At 35.8% G+C, this 13,394-nt stretch overlaps 1 protein-coding gene across 2 annotated transcripts in view; it reads left to right on the top strand.

Moving 5' to 3' along the window:
• Window positions 1–12,345, top strand: part of Ero1a (endoplasmic reticulum oxidoreductase 1 alpha) — a 32,621-nt gene extending 20,276 nt beyond the window's left edge. The window contains exons 9-16 of one of the 2 annotated variants that reach the window (XM_051177046.1): window positions 2,976–2,987; window positions 3,761–3,787; window positions 3,916–4,008; window positions 5,100–5,346; window positions 5,841–5,910; window positions 7,140–7,226; window positions 7,307–7,440; window positions 9,030–12,345. In XM_051177046.1, the coding sequence (XP_051033003.1) occupies window positions 2,976–2,987; window positions 3,761–3,787; window positions 3,916–4,008; window positions 5,100–5,346; window positions 5,841–5,910; window positions 7,140–7,226; window positions 7,307–7,440; window positions 9,030–9,090 (731 nt within the window). In that variant the 3' untranslated portion in view covers window positions 9,091–12,345. The remainder of the gene's footprint in view (window positions 1–2,975; window positions 2,988–3,760; window positions 3,788–3,915; window positions 4,009–5,099; window positions 5,347–5,840; window positions 5,911–7,139; window positions 7,227–7,306; window positions 7,441–9,029) is intronic. The other variant, XM_051177047.1, reaches the window with a different exon arrangement.
• The last annotated feature ends 1,049 nt before the right edge of the window (window positions 12,346–13,394 follow it).

The following is a 13,394-nucleotide window of genomic DNA, read 5'->3' as shown; positions in this document are numbered from 1 at the left end:
TTTGCTTCCTTCATATAACCTGTTGACTGGTAGCATCATTCTGATACACACACATACACACACACACACACACACACACACACATGCATATATGTATAGCATATATAACATATATATGTATGTATGTATCTATATCCCTTAGTGCTTTGGGATATGGGCAGCCATTATTTCAACATAGAGCCTGATAATTATGGAGTAAGTTGCTAGGTAAATGATTGTGGAATTTGTTTTCCCCATTGAGTAATTTCTTTAAAGGAATTAGAGAAATTGGTGTGTTTTAAAATTTCAGTAGAACAGTTTGATTTTGGATACTGTTGGGCTCAGGGAAAAGATTAACTTATCCTTGCAGCAAGTGGTTCTTCACCATGTGCCTGGCATTGTGTAGATGTCAAGGGTATGTGCAGCAGGTAATAAGAGTCTATGGAATCAATTGTTTCTACATACAATTTCTAATTTTTTTTTTAAATTACATAGCCTTATTATCTTAGTTACTTTTCTGTTGTGAAGAGATATCATGATCAAGGTAATTATAAAAGAAAGCATTTAGGGAAAAAAAGAAGGCATTTAGTTGATGGCTTACAGTTTCAGAGGGTGGTAATGTCCATGACCGTCATGGTAGGGAGCGTGGCAACAGGCAGGCAATGGTGTTGGAGAAGTGGCTGAGAGCTCACACTTGATCCATAAGCACAAGGTAGAGAGAAACCTAAGCTGAATGTCTGGGCTTTTCAAACCCTAAACACCACCCCCAGTGACACACCTCTTTGGACAAGGCCACACCTTCTCCAACAGTTTGGAAACCAAGCATTGTAACAGGAGCCTTAGGGACCGTCTCATTCAAGCTACCAGTTATTTTCCTACAGTATGGATTTACTGATAAAATCTTTGAGCCGGGAGGTGATGGTGTACACCTTTAGTCTCAACACTTGGGAGCAGAGGCAGGTGGATCTTTATGAGTTCAAAGCCAGCCTGATCTACAGATTGAGTTCCAGGATAGCAGGGCTACACAGAGAATCTCTGTTTCAAAACCTTCCCCACCAAAAAAAAAATCTTTGCACTTTCACCAAATATGTAAGGTTTCACTTAGTTCATTTGAAAAGATGTTGATGTCACATACCCAGTAAGCACACACTGGCTGCTGGCAGGCAAGTTTTTCTTTGGAAAGAAAGAACGTTTTAGGTTGTATACAGGTGAAGTGCAAATTCATAGATAAGTGTTTATTAAGTACTCACATTGTGGCTTAATTATCATCACCCATATTAGTCAGAAAGCCAGCTACATGATATATGTGCAGAGATACAATATAATACACCTGTAACAAACATTGTTATCAATTGTATTCATTTAAATAAAGGATGATCAATAGCACAGTGAAGGAAAAAAGCATATATGAAAACAGCATCTATAGTTTATAGAACATTATCCCTGAATAACTACACATACACACATACAATCACAATTTTAAAGACATAAATGATGTTTGTCTTGGGAAGGCATACTAGGACCCAGGTTTAGTTCCCAGTGTACACGTGCACAGCTCAGCCATCTTACTCTAGTTCCAGGAGATCTGATATCCTTCTCTGATCCACAAGGGCACAGATGTTAATGTGGTACATACATGCAGAGAAAACACTGATACCGATGGCATTGGAGGTGCACACCTTTAGTCCCAGTGCTCAGGAGGCAGAGGCAGGTGGATCTCTGTGAGTTCGAGTCCAGCCTGGTCTACAAAGCAAGTTCCAGGACAGGCTCCAAAGCAATCCAGAGAAATCCTGTCTTGAAAAACCAACCAAACAAACAAAAAATTAAAAAAAAAAAAATTGTGGTGAGTATGTGTTTAACAAACAGCGATGGTGTTAAAGGAAAGCACAAAGTGAACCTGATCTATTTTTGAAAGTTTTATATTATGACTTTTGTGCTTTTTTTTTTTTTAATGGAAATCTTATTTTTTTTCTTTCTTTCCTTTTTTTTTTTTTTTTTTTTTTATGGAAATCTTTTTTTTTTCTTTCTTTCTTTCTTTTTTTTCTTTTAAGGAAATCTTTTTTTTTTCTTTCTTTTTTTTTTTTTTTTTTTGTTTTTTTTTTTTTAAGGGGGGGTCGTTCGAGATAGGCTTAGCTCTGGCTGTCCTGGAACTCTAAAGCCCAGTCTGGCCTCAAACTCACAAGAGATCCTCTTGCCTGTGCTTCTTAAATGCTGGGATCAAAGGCGTGTGCCACCACCACCCACCCGTCTGTTTGTGGGAATTCTGTGTGTATGAATGAATGTGTGTGTCTGTGTCTATATGTGTTTCTTATTCTTTTTTGAGGGGGCTTTATTTTTCTAAAATCTGTTTGTTTTATCCTATTCAGGTTTCTTTTTATTTTATCCTATTTTATTTTTTATATGACTTTTTGTTGTTTAATGCGAGAAAACAAGAAAGGGTGTGGATTTGGATAGGTGAGGGATTGGGGAGGGTCTGGGAGGAGTTAGGGGAGGGGAAAACCATGATCAGAACATATTTCTTAAAAAATATTTTCTCTTTAAAAATATATAACCTAAAAAATGAAAATGAGGACAAAATAAAGATGATATTTCAGGAGTAAGTAAGTGAGCAGCTGCATACAAACTGCTGCATTTTGAAGCATTTGAATTTTAATCTTTGAAAAGGTTAAATCTTCGGTTGGTCTGGGGATTCAAAGCAGCGGTAATACAGACCTTGAACAAGAATCATGTTATAGTGTTAGGATAATAAACGAACAAATAAACATGGGTTCTTCCAACAGTTCTCAGAGGTTTGCACTTTCCTCTCCTGTGAGCACATGTGAGCCTGTGATCCTGAACTTCGGCTGGGCGGAGGTGTGGCTGTGGAGTTCCCATTGACTTTACTGGTGTGGTTGCACTGATGGACTAAAATGAATCATTGCCAATGTATTATTTTCATGTAATTGTAGCATTATTGAAGTTGTTTATAACAATTACTGTTGTGTTTTGTTTTTCAGGAAAAAGTAAAGGTATGTCCCTTTATCAAGCATTATATACATCGGGTCTGTTTGTATGTTCAGATGTGTGTTCTGATGTGCACTGTGGCAAAGTGCATTTCTTCCCACTTCCTCTGACACACAGAATATCTCCTCCTCTTGTCAGTATAGAGATATCCATAACCCAGGAGCTCCTTGTCCACTCCCCATTCTATTTCTTTATGGCATAATTCTGAAACCAGAATGACTAAGCTTTTAGTATCATTAGGTCACAGAACATGTGCAGAGGTTTTTAGCTGCTCTACTCTGTTGCTCTTTGAATGTAGTGAACTGCATGAAATTCTGTTTCTTCTTAACTTGAAAGTATGTGAAAGTCCTTAATTTTTTTAAAGCGCAGATTGCTATGAAAACTTAGCTAGTTAAGCAATCTAGCAGTCTGAGCTAGTTAAGCTGTGTGTGTGTGTGTGTGTGTGTGTGTGTGTGTGTGTGTGTGTGTGTTACTTGTGGGAGAGGGGCCTTAGGGATGGAACCCAGGAGTCATGAACATGGTAGCCAAGAGATGTACCAAAGAGTGACATTCCTCCAGGCTCCCATTTCTACAGTTTGACAACATAAAACATTTTATCTAAAAAGTTGGGAGAGAGGGTTTGAGGGGGCAGAACACTGCTAAACTGGATCCACACCCAATCTTTTCCTTTGAAGAAATTGTAAGATTTAAATCATTAGCTGGAACAGTCTTTAAAACACTAGAACATTTACATTTTGGTGTTATGAAAAAATATGACTTATTTTTCTTTTCATTTCAGAGAACACTTTTTACAGCTGGCTAGAAGGTAAATTAGAAATTTTAAAACAAATTTAAATGGTAATTTTTTTTTTCATTTTTAAAGACATGAAGTAAATCTTAAATTCCCAAGATTCACATATGAATTTTTATTTCTGAACCATTGATTTCTTTTAGGCCTCTGTGTAGAAAAGAGAGCATTCTACAGGCTTATATCTGGTCTACATGCAAGCATTAATGTGCATTTGAGTGCACGGTATCTTTTACAAGGTATGTACTTTTAAAATCTTTCGTACACTTGTCTTTAGGTCTTCTTACTATTGTCTTGGTGTTTGCCTGGGTGGAAAGCAGACTTGTTTGACTGTTGGGCAGTAAGAATCCACTCATAAATGGTGTTGACTAGGAATGTAGAAGCTGTGTGTACAGTTGAGTGTCTCCTTATATTATTAATTATACACATCGCTTTGGAAATGTTACTTTGTTGGCCATGGGAATTAGAATATGTCCAACAGCACAGTGTGTTACTGCATGAGAGTCTTTATTTATGTGGAGGCTTTAGTGGCCACAGCAATGTCTTCTGTTTTCTATGGTTTTGGACGCTGGTGGAAAGTCAAAGTATTTTCCTCAGCAACTAATTTCTTCTGGAATTGGGAAGTATTTTACCTTTCAGAAGTGGTAACTCTGATTTAAAATAGTGCTTTAAATTCATTAGTAATTTCAGATAGTAATTCCAAAAAATTGTTTTTATTACTAATTATGCATGTATGTGGGGTATGTGCATGTGAGTGTGAGTACAGGTGGCTCAGTAGCCAGAGGTGTGAGGCCCACTTGATGCAGGACTTATAGTCAGTTGTGAGCTGCCATGGATTCCAGGCACTGAAGGGAAGTCCTCTGGACGAGCAGCACGTGCTGTCAATTGCTTAGCCACCTCTGCAGCTTATCAAGTCATTTTAAATATATATTTTGATTTAATGATTGTTGATACTCAGAAATCTCATTTTTATCAAAAACCTGTTTGTCTTTAAGAATGGGTTACAGAAGACAAAATTCTTACTGCAGAATTTCTAAATTTTTATTTACTTTTGATGCAAGGTCTCACTGTGTAGTCTTGCCTGTCCTGGCACACTTGAACTCAGAGATTCACCTGCCTCTGCCTGGAATTAAAGGTGTACACCACCATGTCTGGTTTGTGGAGGGATTTTTAAAGGCTAAATTATAAAAAAATGTTTTTCTTGGTTGAATTATGTATTTTAAACTACAAAATGAAATTGACTTCTATAAATATAAATAGCCTCTTTTAATTAAAATGAAAATTACTTAAGTATACACTTGAATTATTTATCATTGTTCTTTCCTTTTAGATACTTGGCTGGAAAAGAAGTGGGGCCATAATATCACCGAGTTTCAGCAGCGCTTTGATGGGATTTTGACTGAAGGAGAAGGTCCCAGGAGGCTAAAGAACTTGTACTTCCTCTACTTGATAGAATTAAGGGCTCTATCTAAAGTGCTTCCATTTTTTGAGCGTCCAGATTTTCAGCTTTTCACAGGAAATAAAGTTCAGGATGCAGAAAACAAAGTGTTACTTCTGGAGATCCTTCATGAAATCAAGTAAGTTCTATATGCTACAATGTATATATACATTAACACATAGGTGAGGGATGGTGTCCAAAGTAAACCATTCATTATTTAATTAGAGAAGGAAACCATCTTTAAAATAATGTAAGTATAGTTCTGTTCACTGGACTTTTAAGGTTTTTTGTTTGTTTGTTTGTTTAAGATGGTCAAATTCTCCTGCCTCAGCCTGGGTGCTGGGAATGTAGGTGTGCATTGCCACAATGGGCCTTCCCAGATCTTTTAGAATTTCTTGGTTTGCTTTGATCTGTGTATTGTAACTTGTTTTTTTTTTTTTTTTTTTTAAGTTCTTAATATCAGCATTATTTTTATTTTCACAGTCTAACTTTGGGGCCAGACTTCTAATTTTTAGGATAAGTATTTTGCATTGTTGGTGTTACTGATTTTTATTCTGTTTTAACTATATTATTTATAACTGACTTTCAACACTTATAATACATGAACATGACTCTTCTCTGTTTAAAACACAGGTCATTTCCTTTGCATTTTGATGAGAATTCTTTTTTTGCTGGGGATAAAAATGAAGCACAGAAACTAAAGGTAATTATGCTTCCAACTTAGTAGTTAGGAACAGCCTGGTGAGTCTGCAGGTGTGAGTGTAGAGTCACTGTTACTGGAGGTCCAGTAGAGTGGTACTTATGAGAGCTGTAGGAGATGGACTGGGATGGGAGGGAGCTCTTGGTCACAGCACTGAGTTTCTGTGGGGGGTCTGTAGTGGCCTTTTGCTCAGTAGGGTGATTAATAAATAGGCATGTGTTATATATTTCACAACTGTTAGAGTAGAGCCAACGTTTTACTACAAAAGGGTATGTCAGGTTATGAACTTGTTACCTTGGTTTTATTGTTCCATATGGAATAATAAATATCAAAGTATCATAGCACCCCATAAGCAATGTGATTGTCAATTAAATACATTTAAGATATAAATAGGTATTTATACCTAATACTGGATCTTGACTTGTAGCTCAGTGGGTTTGCTACATCTGTAGCTCCCTTTTCTTCAGCCCTTAAGGGCATATACTGTATTTAAATGATTGGATGCATACTGCTCTATTACAAACAATGTAACACTCTGGTATTAGTAGACACATAACATTTATGAAATGTGTAAAAGTATAAGTGGAACAACATCCCAAATTTAGCATAGTAGCAGGGGATAGGTACAAAAAGTAGAATGCTATCTATGTAGGAGTTTCAATTATATTAGTAATGATTCCTTTAAGAATTTGGTGGTGCATATGTGGCTATTATATTTTGTATATCAGTAATATCAACATTAAAGAAAAATCTGAGTGGTTTTCTTAATTCTAGGAAAGGAGAGCTATAATTGAACTGTTATCAAAGATCACCTTCCTCTTTTCTCCTTTCTTTACCCTGTTAGATACCATTTAATTCCACAACTCCCATTATTGACGTATAAAATTAAATGATTTGTATTTCTTTTTGGGTAGTGTGGATTTGGAGTGAGGCAGGACTGGTTTCAAAATATGCAGGTCACTAGGGGTGTGAATTTTGGCCTGCTATTTAACATGTCTGAGTCTTTTAAAGAAATTCATGAGGAGTAGATCATATGTAGTTTTGTATTCATGGGGAAGGTTAGATGATAGGGGGGATTCTGGTATGTGTAGATGCCCCGTGTACACTGCTCTTTGTTTGGTGCCCTTGTTTACACTGTCCAAGGTTGAGCATATGGAAACTATGAGGAAAACAATTCTTAGTTGGTTGCTGACATATATAACTTACATAAAGTTATGTTAAATTGTTTTTAGGAGGACTTCCGACTACATTTTAGAAACATTTCGAGAATCATGGATTGTGTTGGTTGTTTTAAGTGTCGACTCTGGGGAAAGCTCCAGGTAGGTATTGCTCAGTCATCATCTTCACTTTTTTGTTGAGGCATTTTCTTATTTGTCCTTCTTTCTTCTTTCTGTTTTAGACTCAAGGTTTGGGTACTGCTCTGAAGATCTTGTTTTCTGAGAAACTGATAGCAAATATGCCAGAGAGTGGACCAAGTTATGAATTCCAGCTAACCCGACAGGAAATAGTATCACTGTTTAATGCATTTGGAAGGTTAGTTTTAATGTACTGATATTGTTTCTGCTAGCCAACTAAGTCTGATGTTAATAGGTACATTTTTTCAAGTAAAACTAGGAATGTCCTTTTTACTAAAATTATCTCATTATAGAATTATATGATCTGATAAAATACCTTTAGAATATATTCACATACAGTTACTACTTATTTCCATCTATTAGTTTTTATATTCACATTTAATTTACTGACAGATTTATGTAGTTAAATTTGTACTGTTTATTATAATTATTTTGTACATTCATACGTACATGTATACATGGTATTTTTTTTAAATTTACTTTATATAACAAAGTCCATTTAAATGAAAACAAACATTTATAGACAATATTTGGGAATTTGGGCGTTCTTTCCAAACTACTTCCTGTTGGTAAGGGGCGCTGTCATGGGGGATTCGAAGATACATGGTATTTTGTTTTGTTCTCACTATGTAGATCTCACTATGTAGCCCTAGCTGGCCATGAGCACAGAGATCTGCCAGCCTCTACCTCCTGGGATTAAAGACATGTGCTTATTGTAATTATTTAAAATCATTTTATTGGTATCATTTTTGAAGGGTATGGAAAGTCACAAATATTTCAGTCAACTTAACATTATACAGAAAGATTAGTAATTCTTTAGAAATAATTATTTTCTGTCAAAATGATTTGAGGAAAAGCATGTGATAAGGATGCATAACACTTTGAAATGTGGATAGCGTTTCCTTCTGGCTCATGTTGCTCTGAGATTGACAACCCTTTACTTTCTTCAGTGATGGGATTGAAGCCTAGCATGCTAGGCAGCATTCTCCCATCCCCTCAATTAACATTTTTAAAGGGCTATAATTTTTTTTTCACTTAAAAATATCAAACATTTTAGGATTGAAATAATAGGCCTTAAAAATTATTTCTCTAGCATCCAGGAGCTTGACTGTTTCATTTAATTGTGTGTTCTACTTTTATCATATTGGAGAGCAAAGCTAAAGTGCATGTAAAAGGGAACATGAAAAATATAATACAGAGCAGATTTTACGATATTTAAAAATTGGTGAAATAACTGGGTCAGAAGCTTTTCTCACTCTTTGAAGATCAATAGGTTTGATCTTTGTACATTTAGTACTAAATAAAGGCATATTAGTTATTCTGTTCTTAAGTTTCTGGATACTTAAATACTTATTTTAATGTTTCTACATTTCTATATTTGTTATATATGTAATACAAATAACAAGTACACTTATGAATTGAGTACCTAAAATATCTAAGTATTTTATACTTATATATTTAATGTATCATACTAAATACTGATGTGCATTAAATACTTTAATATAGCCCTAAATATTTAAAATATGTTTATGTAATTTTACATACGTATATATTTTAACACTTCAGTATTAAAAGTTAGCTTGTGTTTGGATAATAGTATATTAGGTTTGCCTTGCCAGATAAAAACTAAAGGATATAAGTAAATTTATGTGCCTTCCAATTTATTGAAATAAACTACTTTAAAATTTTTATATACTCTAAAAATGAAAAATGATTAACAGAAAATTCATGAAAGTGTTTTTTGAGTGAAGTATTTCTTGGTTACAGGATTTCTACAAGTGTGAGAGAATTAGAGAACTTCAGGCACTTGTTACAGGATGTTCACTGAAGAGGACAGGTTGAAATGTGCCTGTTTCTGGACAGGGGAGGCCAAAGAGTGGAATCTCTCCTTGTAGCATGACTGCAACAGCCATCTTAAGCCAAACATTTCTATAAAGCTGCTTTTGTAAAAGGAGAAATACACTGTTTTAAGTAAACAACATTTTTAAAAATTGTGTTTACGTTTAATATTATTGTGAATAAAAGAAGTATTTTGATAATGTACAGATTTTAATACTAGGCAAAGGTAAGATCACCAAACTCCCATATGATAATGCTAGGTGAATGATGTCCTAAGCCTCTCAAACTAGAGTTGTATTTAAGAAGATGTGATAAAAATAAATCTAAGGTAACTGTGACAAGTGTTTGATGGTAAAAGTGTTTGATGACCTAAGGTCAACAGCCTAGAACATCAATGCATTTTCATTTGCCTCATTTGCAAAGAAAATACAGAACTCCCAGTTAGATTTGAATTTTAGATAAGCAACTAGTTTTCTTTTAAGTGTAAGTATGTTGTATGCCGTATTAGGGCTCTATTTATACTAAAAGTAATTAATCTGTTTTAAGTTCAGGTTTAACTGGGAGGCCTGTGTTTTCTTGCCTACCTTAAAATACACTGGTATGCAACATTCCTTTTAGAGTTATATAGCTATTTTGATTGTGCTGTTTTGGTATGTAGGGAGGTAGAACAACTCAAAGGCACAGGGGATTTCTAAACACTGTAGAAAGATGAATAGATTATATATTTATTCTCATAATGCTTCACCTAACAGTAAAATTTTGGGGAAAATTTTATTTTTATATAATTTCAGATTTACAGAAAAGTTTCAAAAACAGTATAAAAAAATCTGTTTTACCTAAATTCATTGATTGTTCACCTGTGTTGTAATGTCTTACCCTATCCCACACTGGGGATTGAGCCCAGGACCCCAGGTTTGGTAGGCTAGTCCTGCACCCCTGAGCTGTGTTCTCAGGCCTTGCTTTATCTTCTGTGTAGACGTAGATATCCTATTTTTATTTATTGTTTGACAAGTAGTCATGGGCATCATGCTTTAACCCAAAATACTTCAGTGTGATGTTCAGGAATTTCCAAAAAATGATTTTTTTTTTTTTAAAGGGTAAAACCAAACCTTACAAATCTGAGCTAAACAACTGTAAGTCTTAAAATAAGGAAACATCTCTCATCCTAAAGTTTGAGTTTTGTTCCCTTTTTTGACCCATGTCAAAAAAAAAAGGTATACAATTCATGTTTTTTATACATGAAACTGATTTCTTTTGCTTCCATCATAAAGTGGGACTATAACTTAGATGGGTTTTCATTAGTGAAAGTTTTTCACTGAGAACAATATTTGAAGTGGCTTAAGAATTTAGATCACATGGCAATTATAAATTCTGTATACCCCAAAATTATGCCCCCGTTATATATAATGTATGAGCAGTTAGGATAGGTTGAAATGTCACATAAGAAGAGCAAGATTTATATATGTAATGGTTTGAAATGACATTTTACACTGCTGTGTATCTTGTCTGTTCCTAAGACTTGGTCCAGTGCCAAGCATATAGTTGGTGTCTAGTATTTTTTGATTGAATATGTAAGTATGTATTTAGTATACTCTAAGTGAATGATCATATAACTTATGTTTAACAATGTGTCCGATTTTCCTTTTTCTTATTGTTTCCCCTTTTGAATAGGATAGCAAATGAAAGACATCAACCCATTAATTAAGTCCGTTTTTTGGGGGACGCATAGTACTAAATGATCACCATATACAAGGGTATTTCAGCAGCCACTGTTTGAAAACCTCACTGCTTTCACATGCTGCCTCCCATTTGATTGACCCTGTGTCCTCTGTCCCTCCAAATGAGGTCTAACAGCTTAATTTTAAGTCTATAGTTTGTAAGGATTCAGGCACTATGCTTGCCTGCTCTGTCACTTGGCAGAATGCACTCAGGTGGTACCCTGGTCAGCCCAGGTGCAAAGGATCCCTTTAAAAGAAAGACCTCCGTCCACCTCCACTCTCTTTCCCGCTTGCTTTCTCTTTCCCACTGTTCCCCTGGGGCAGACAGGACTTATCCTGTTCCCCTCCTATTTTTTGTTCTGTGTCTCTTTGCCTCTTTTCTCTTTCCTCCTCCCTCCTATCTCCCTTTCTAATAAAACTTCTCACTAAGCTCTATTTGCCTGGCATGTTTGTCCCTCTGCTTCAGTCACCCTCACCTGCCATGGGATCCAACAAGGTCCCCCTCACGCTTTGTCCTAGCACAGTTATCAAGCTGTTTCCTAATTTGAACTTTTCCCTGCACTTGACACTCCTGACAATCCCTTCCTTGAAGCCCCTATGCCTATGTGTCCTTGCCTTTCCTCTGGTCTCCTCATTTAACCTAAATGTTAATCCTCAGACTTCTTATATTCAGTCACTGTGCTTCATTCTTGGGTCATTTCCATCCAGTGATGTTCAAAGATTTTTAGCTCAGACTTCCAGTCCCTTTGCCTGCTGCACTTGCTTCTCTGTACCGAGTCTCCTTACTTGGTTAATTTCAGAACCATTGTTCAGTACAAGGTTTTACAGTTCATTCCTCTTCCTCCTAACTATTGGTGTCTGAGTTCTGCAGATTTTACTCCGACCTTTCTGATCTATCATTCTCTTTCATTTTTGTTACTGTTACCTAAAGGACTGCCTAAGTTCATTTCCTCATCTATGTTGGTCCATATTACCAGATTTGGTTTTCTAGAAGCATTCAGCCTAACACTCATGGGCAATTTTATGAGCTTGCTAGTGAAAGCCTTTACTTGGTGTCTAAGATCCTCCTCTTGTCTTTGCCACTCTGTTCTGTTAAAAGAGTGTTAAACGTTTTTCAAAAGTTCAGAGCTGGATCTCCCTCCAAACCTTGCTAGACACCATATTTGCATTGAGAGACCCAGGCTTCTCCCCCATCTTGGAAATTCCATGCAATCTTGAAATTCTGTCTTTGAATTACACCTGTCTCCTTCCTATGTCACCACTGTAATTGCAACCTACCTCTACTGAATCACTTATTGTACTGTATGTTTTATTTTTTTTAAGTGTCTTTTATTAGAATGTGAGCTCCTTAGGGGCAGGAAAAGAAACTTAATTTTGGCATTTCTATAGCATAATGTTTGGCTTTATGAGCATTTAATAAGTGTTTGTTGAATTAATTGCTTCACAGTGACAGCTGTACCTCACTGCAAGGTACAGCAAGGATCAGTAGACTTCAGGGTGGGCAATAAAGATGAAAACAATTTAAACTTTGGTGTGGTCTTTGGTCAGTCAGTCATGAATGGCGTCTACTTTAGAAACAAGCTTAAGGGAGGAAGCAGTATCAATGAGCTTCTTGATGAATGCAAAGCTGGGATTGTAGACTAGAACTAAGGTTCTCAGGAGGAGGGGGATGTTATTAACTGTTTCATGAGGAGTTAGTGTAACATTTGAATAGATGTTCACCTAATGACACCATTTAAGAACATAGTACTTTATTTCAAATAGGCTGAAATGTGTGTTGTGATCCAGATGTAATCCATTATTCACTAAAAGCAAATTCCATTTGTAATGAGATTTTTGAAAGAAACCGAATGGATTCCATTAGGGATATTAAAAGTAACACACCTCCAAATAAAATCACACTCATTAACGTAGTATTTTATTATAATTTAGTGAAACAACAAATAAATACATTCATTGGCTATACTTTTGCAACCAGTTTGAAACTGACTGTATAGCTGAAAAACACTGTTAAACAATAAAAAGGCAATTACACATAAAAAAGCCACTTATGCTATAAATTACATTGTCCATAAAACTACAATCAGCTACAATAGGTGGTTAAGAGTTTCAAAATTAATAGCAACCCAAATGTAGTAAACAATAAGAACAAATATTGCTAATCATGGTAGAATTATACACTTAAGCAATGAATTTCAACTTTCTAATTAATGATTGTGAGGAAGGGCTGGAGTTGTGTGCTTCAGTGCAGGTGGACAGGGAACTGTAGCCCTTTGACCTTATGAACAGCTCCCTCTGACCAAACTTAAAGTGCTGCTAGTGCTTTCAAATTTTTAAGCAAACACTGGGGCAGATTTCTTCTTTGGTGATGTACTGTGAAATATATCTACAGAGACAAATGTTAGGAATTTAGGTACTTTATAGGCCAAGTGTGGTGGCACAAACCTTTAATCCCAGCACTTAGAAGGTAGAGGCAGGAGAATCTCTGAATTCAAGGCCAGTCTGGTCTACACTGAGTTCCCAGGACAACCAGGAATGCATGGACTCTGAATTTAGGTCATTGAATCAGTGATAC

This window comes from Phodopus roborovskii, unplaced genomic scaffold (genome assembly GCF_943737965.1).
Source record: "Phodopus roborovskii unplaced genomic scaffold, PHOROB, whole genome shotgun sequence".
Classification (NCBI taxonomy): Eukaryota; Metazoa; Chordata; class Mammalia; order Rodentia; family Cricetidae; genus Phodopus; species Phodopus roborovskii.
This window is presented reverse-complemented; position numbering and strand designations above follow the sequence as displayed.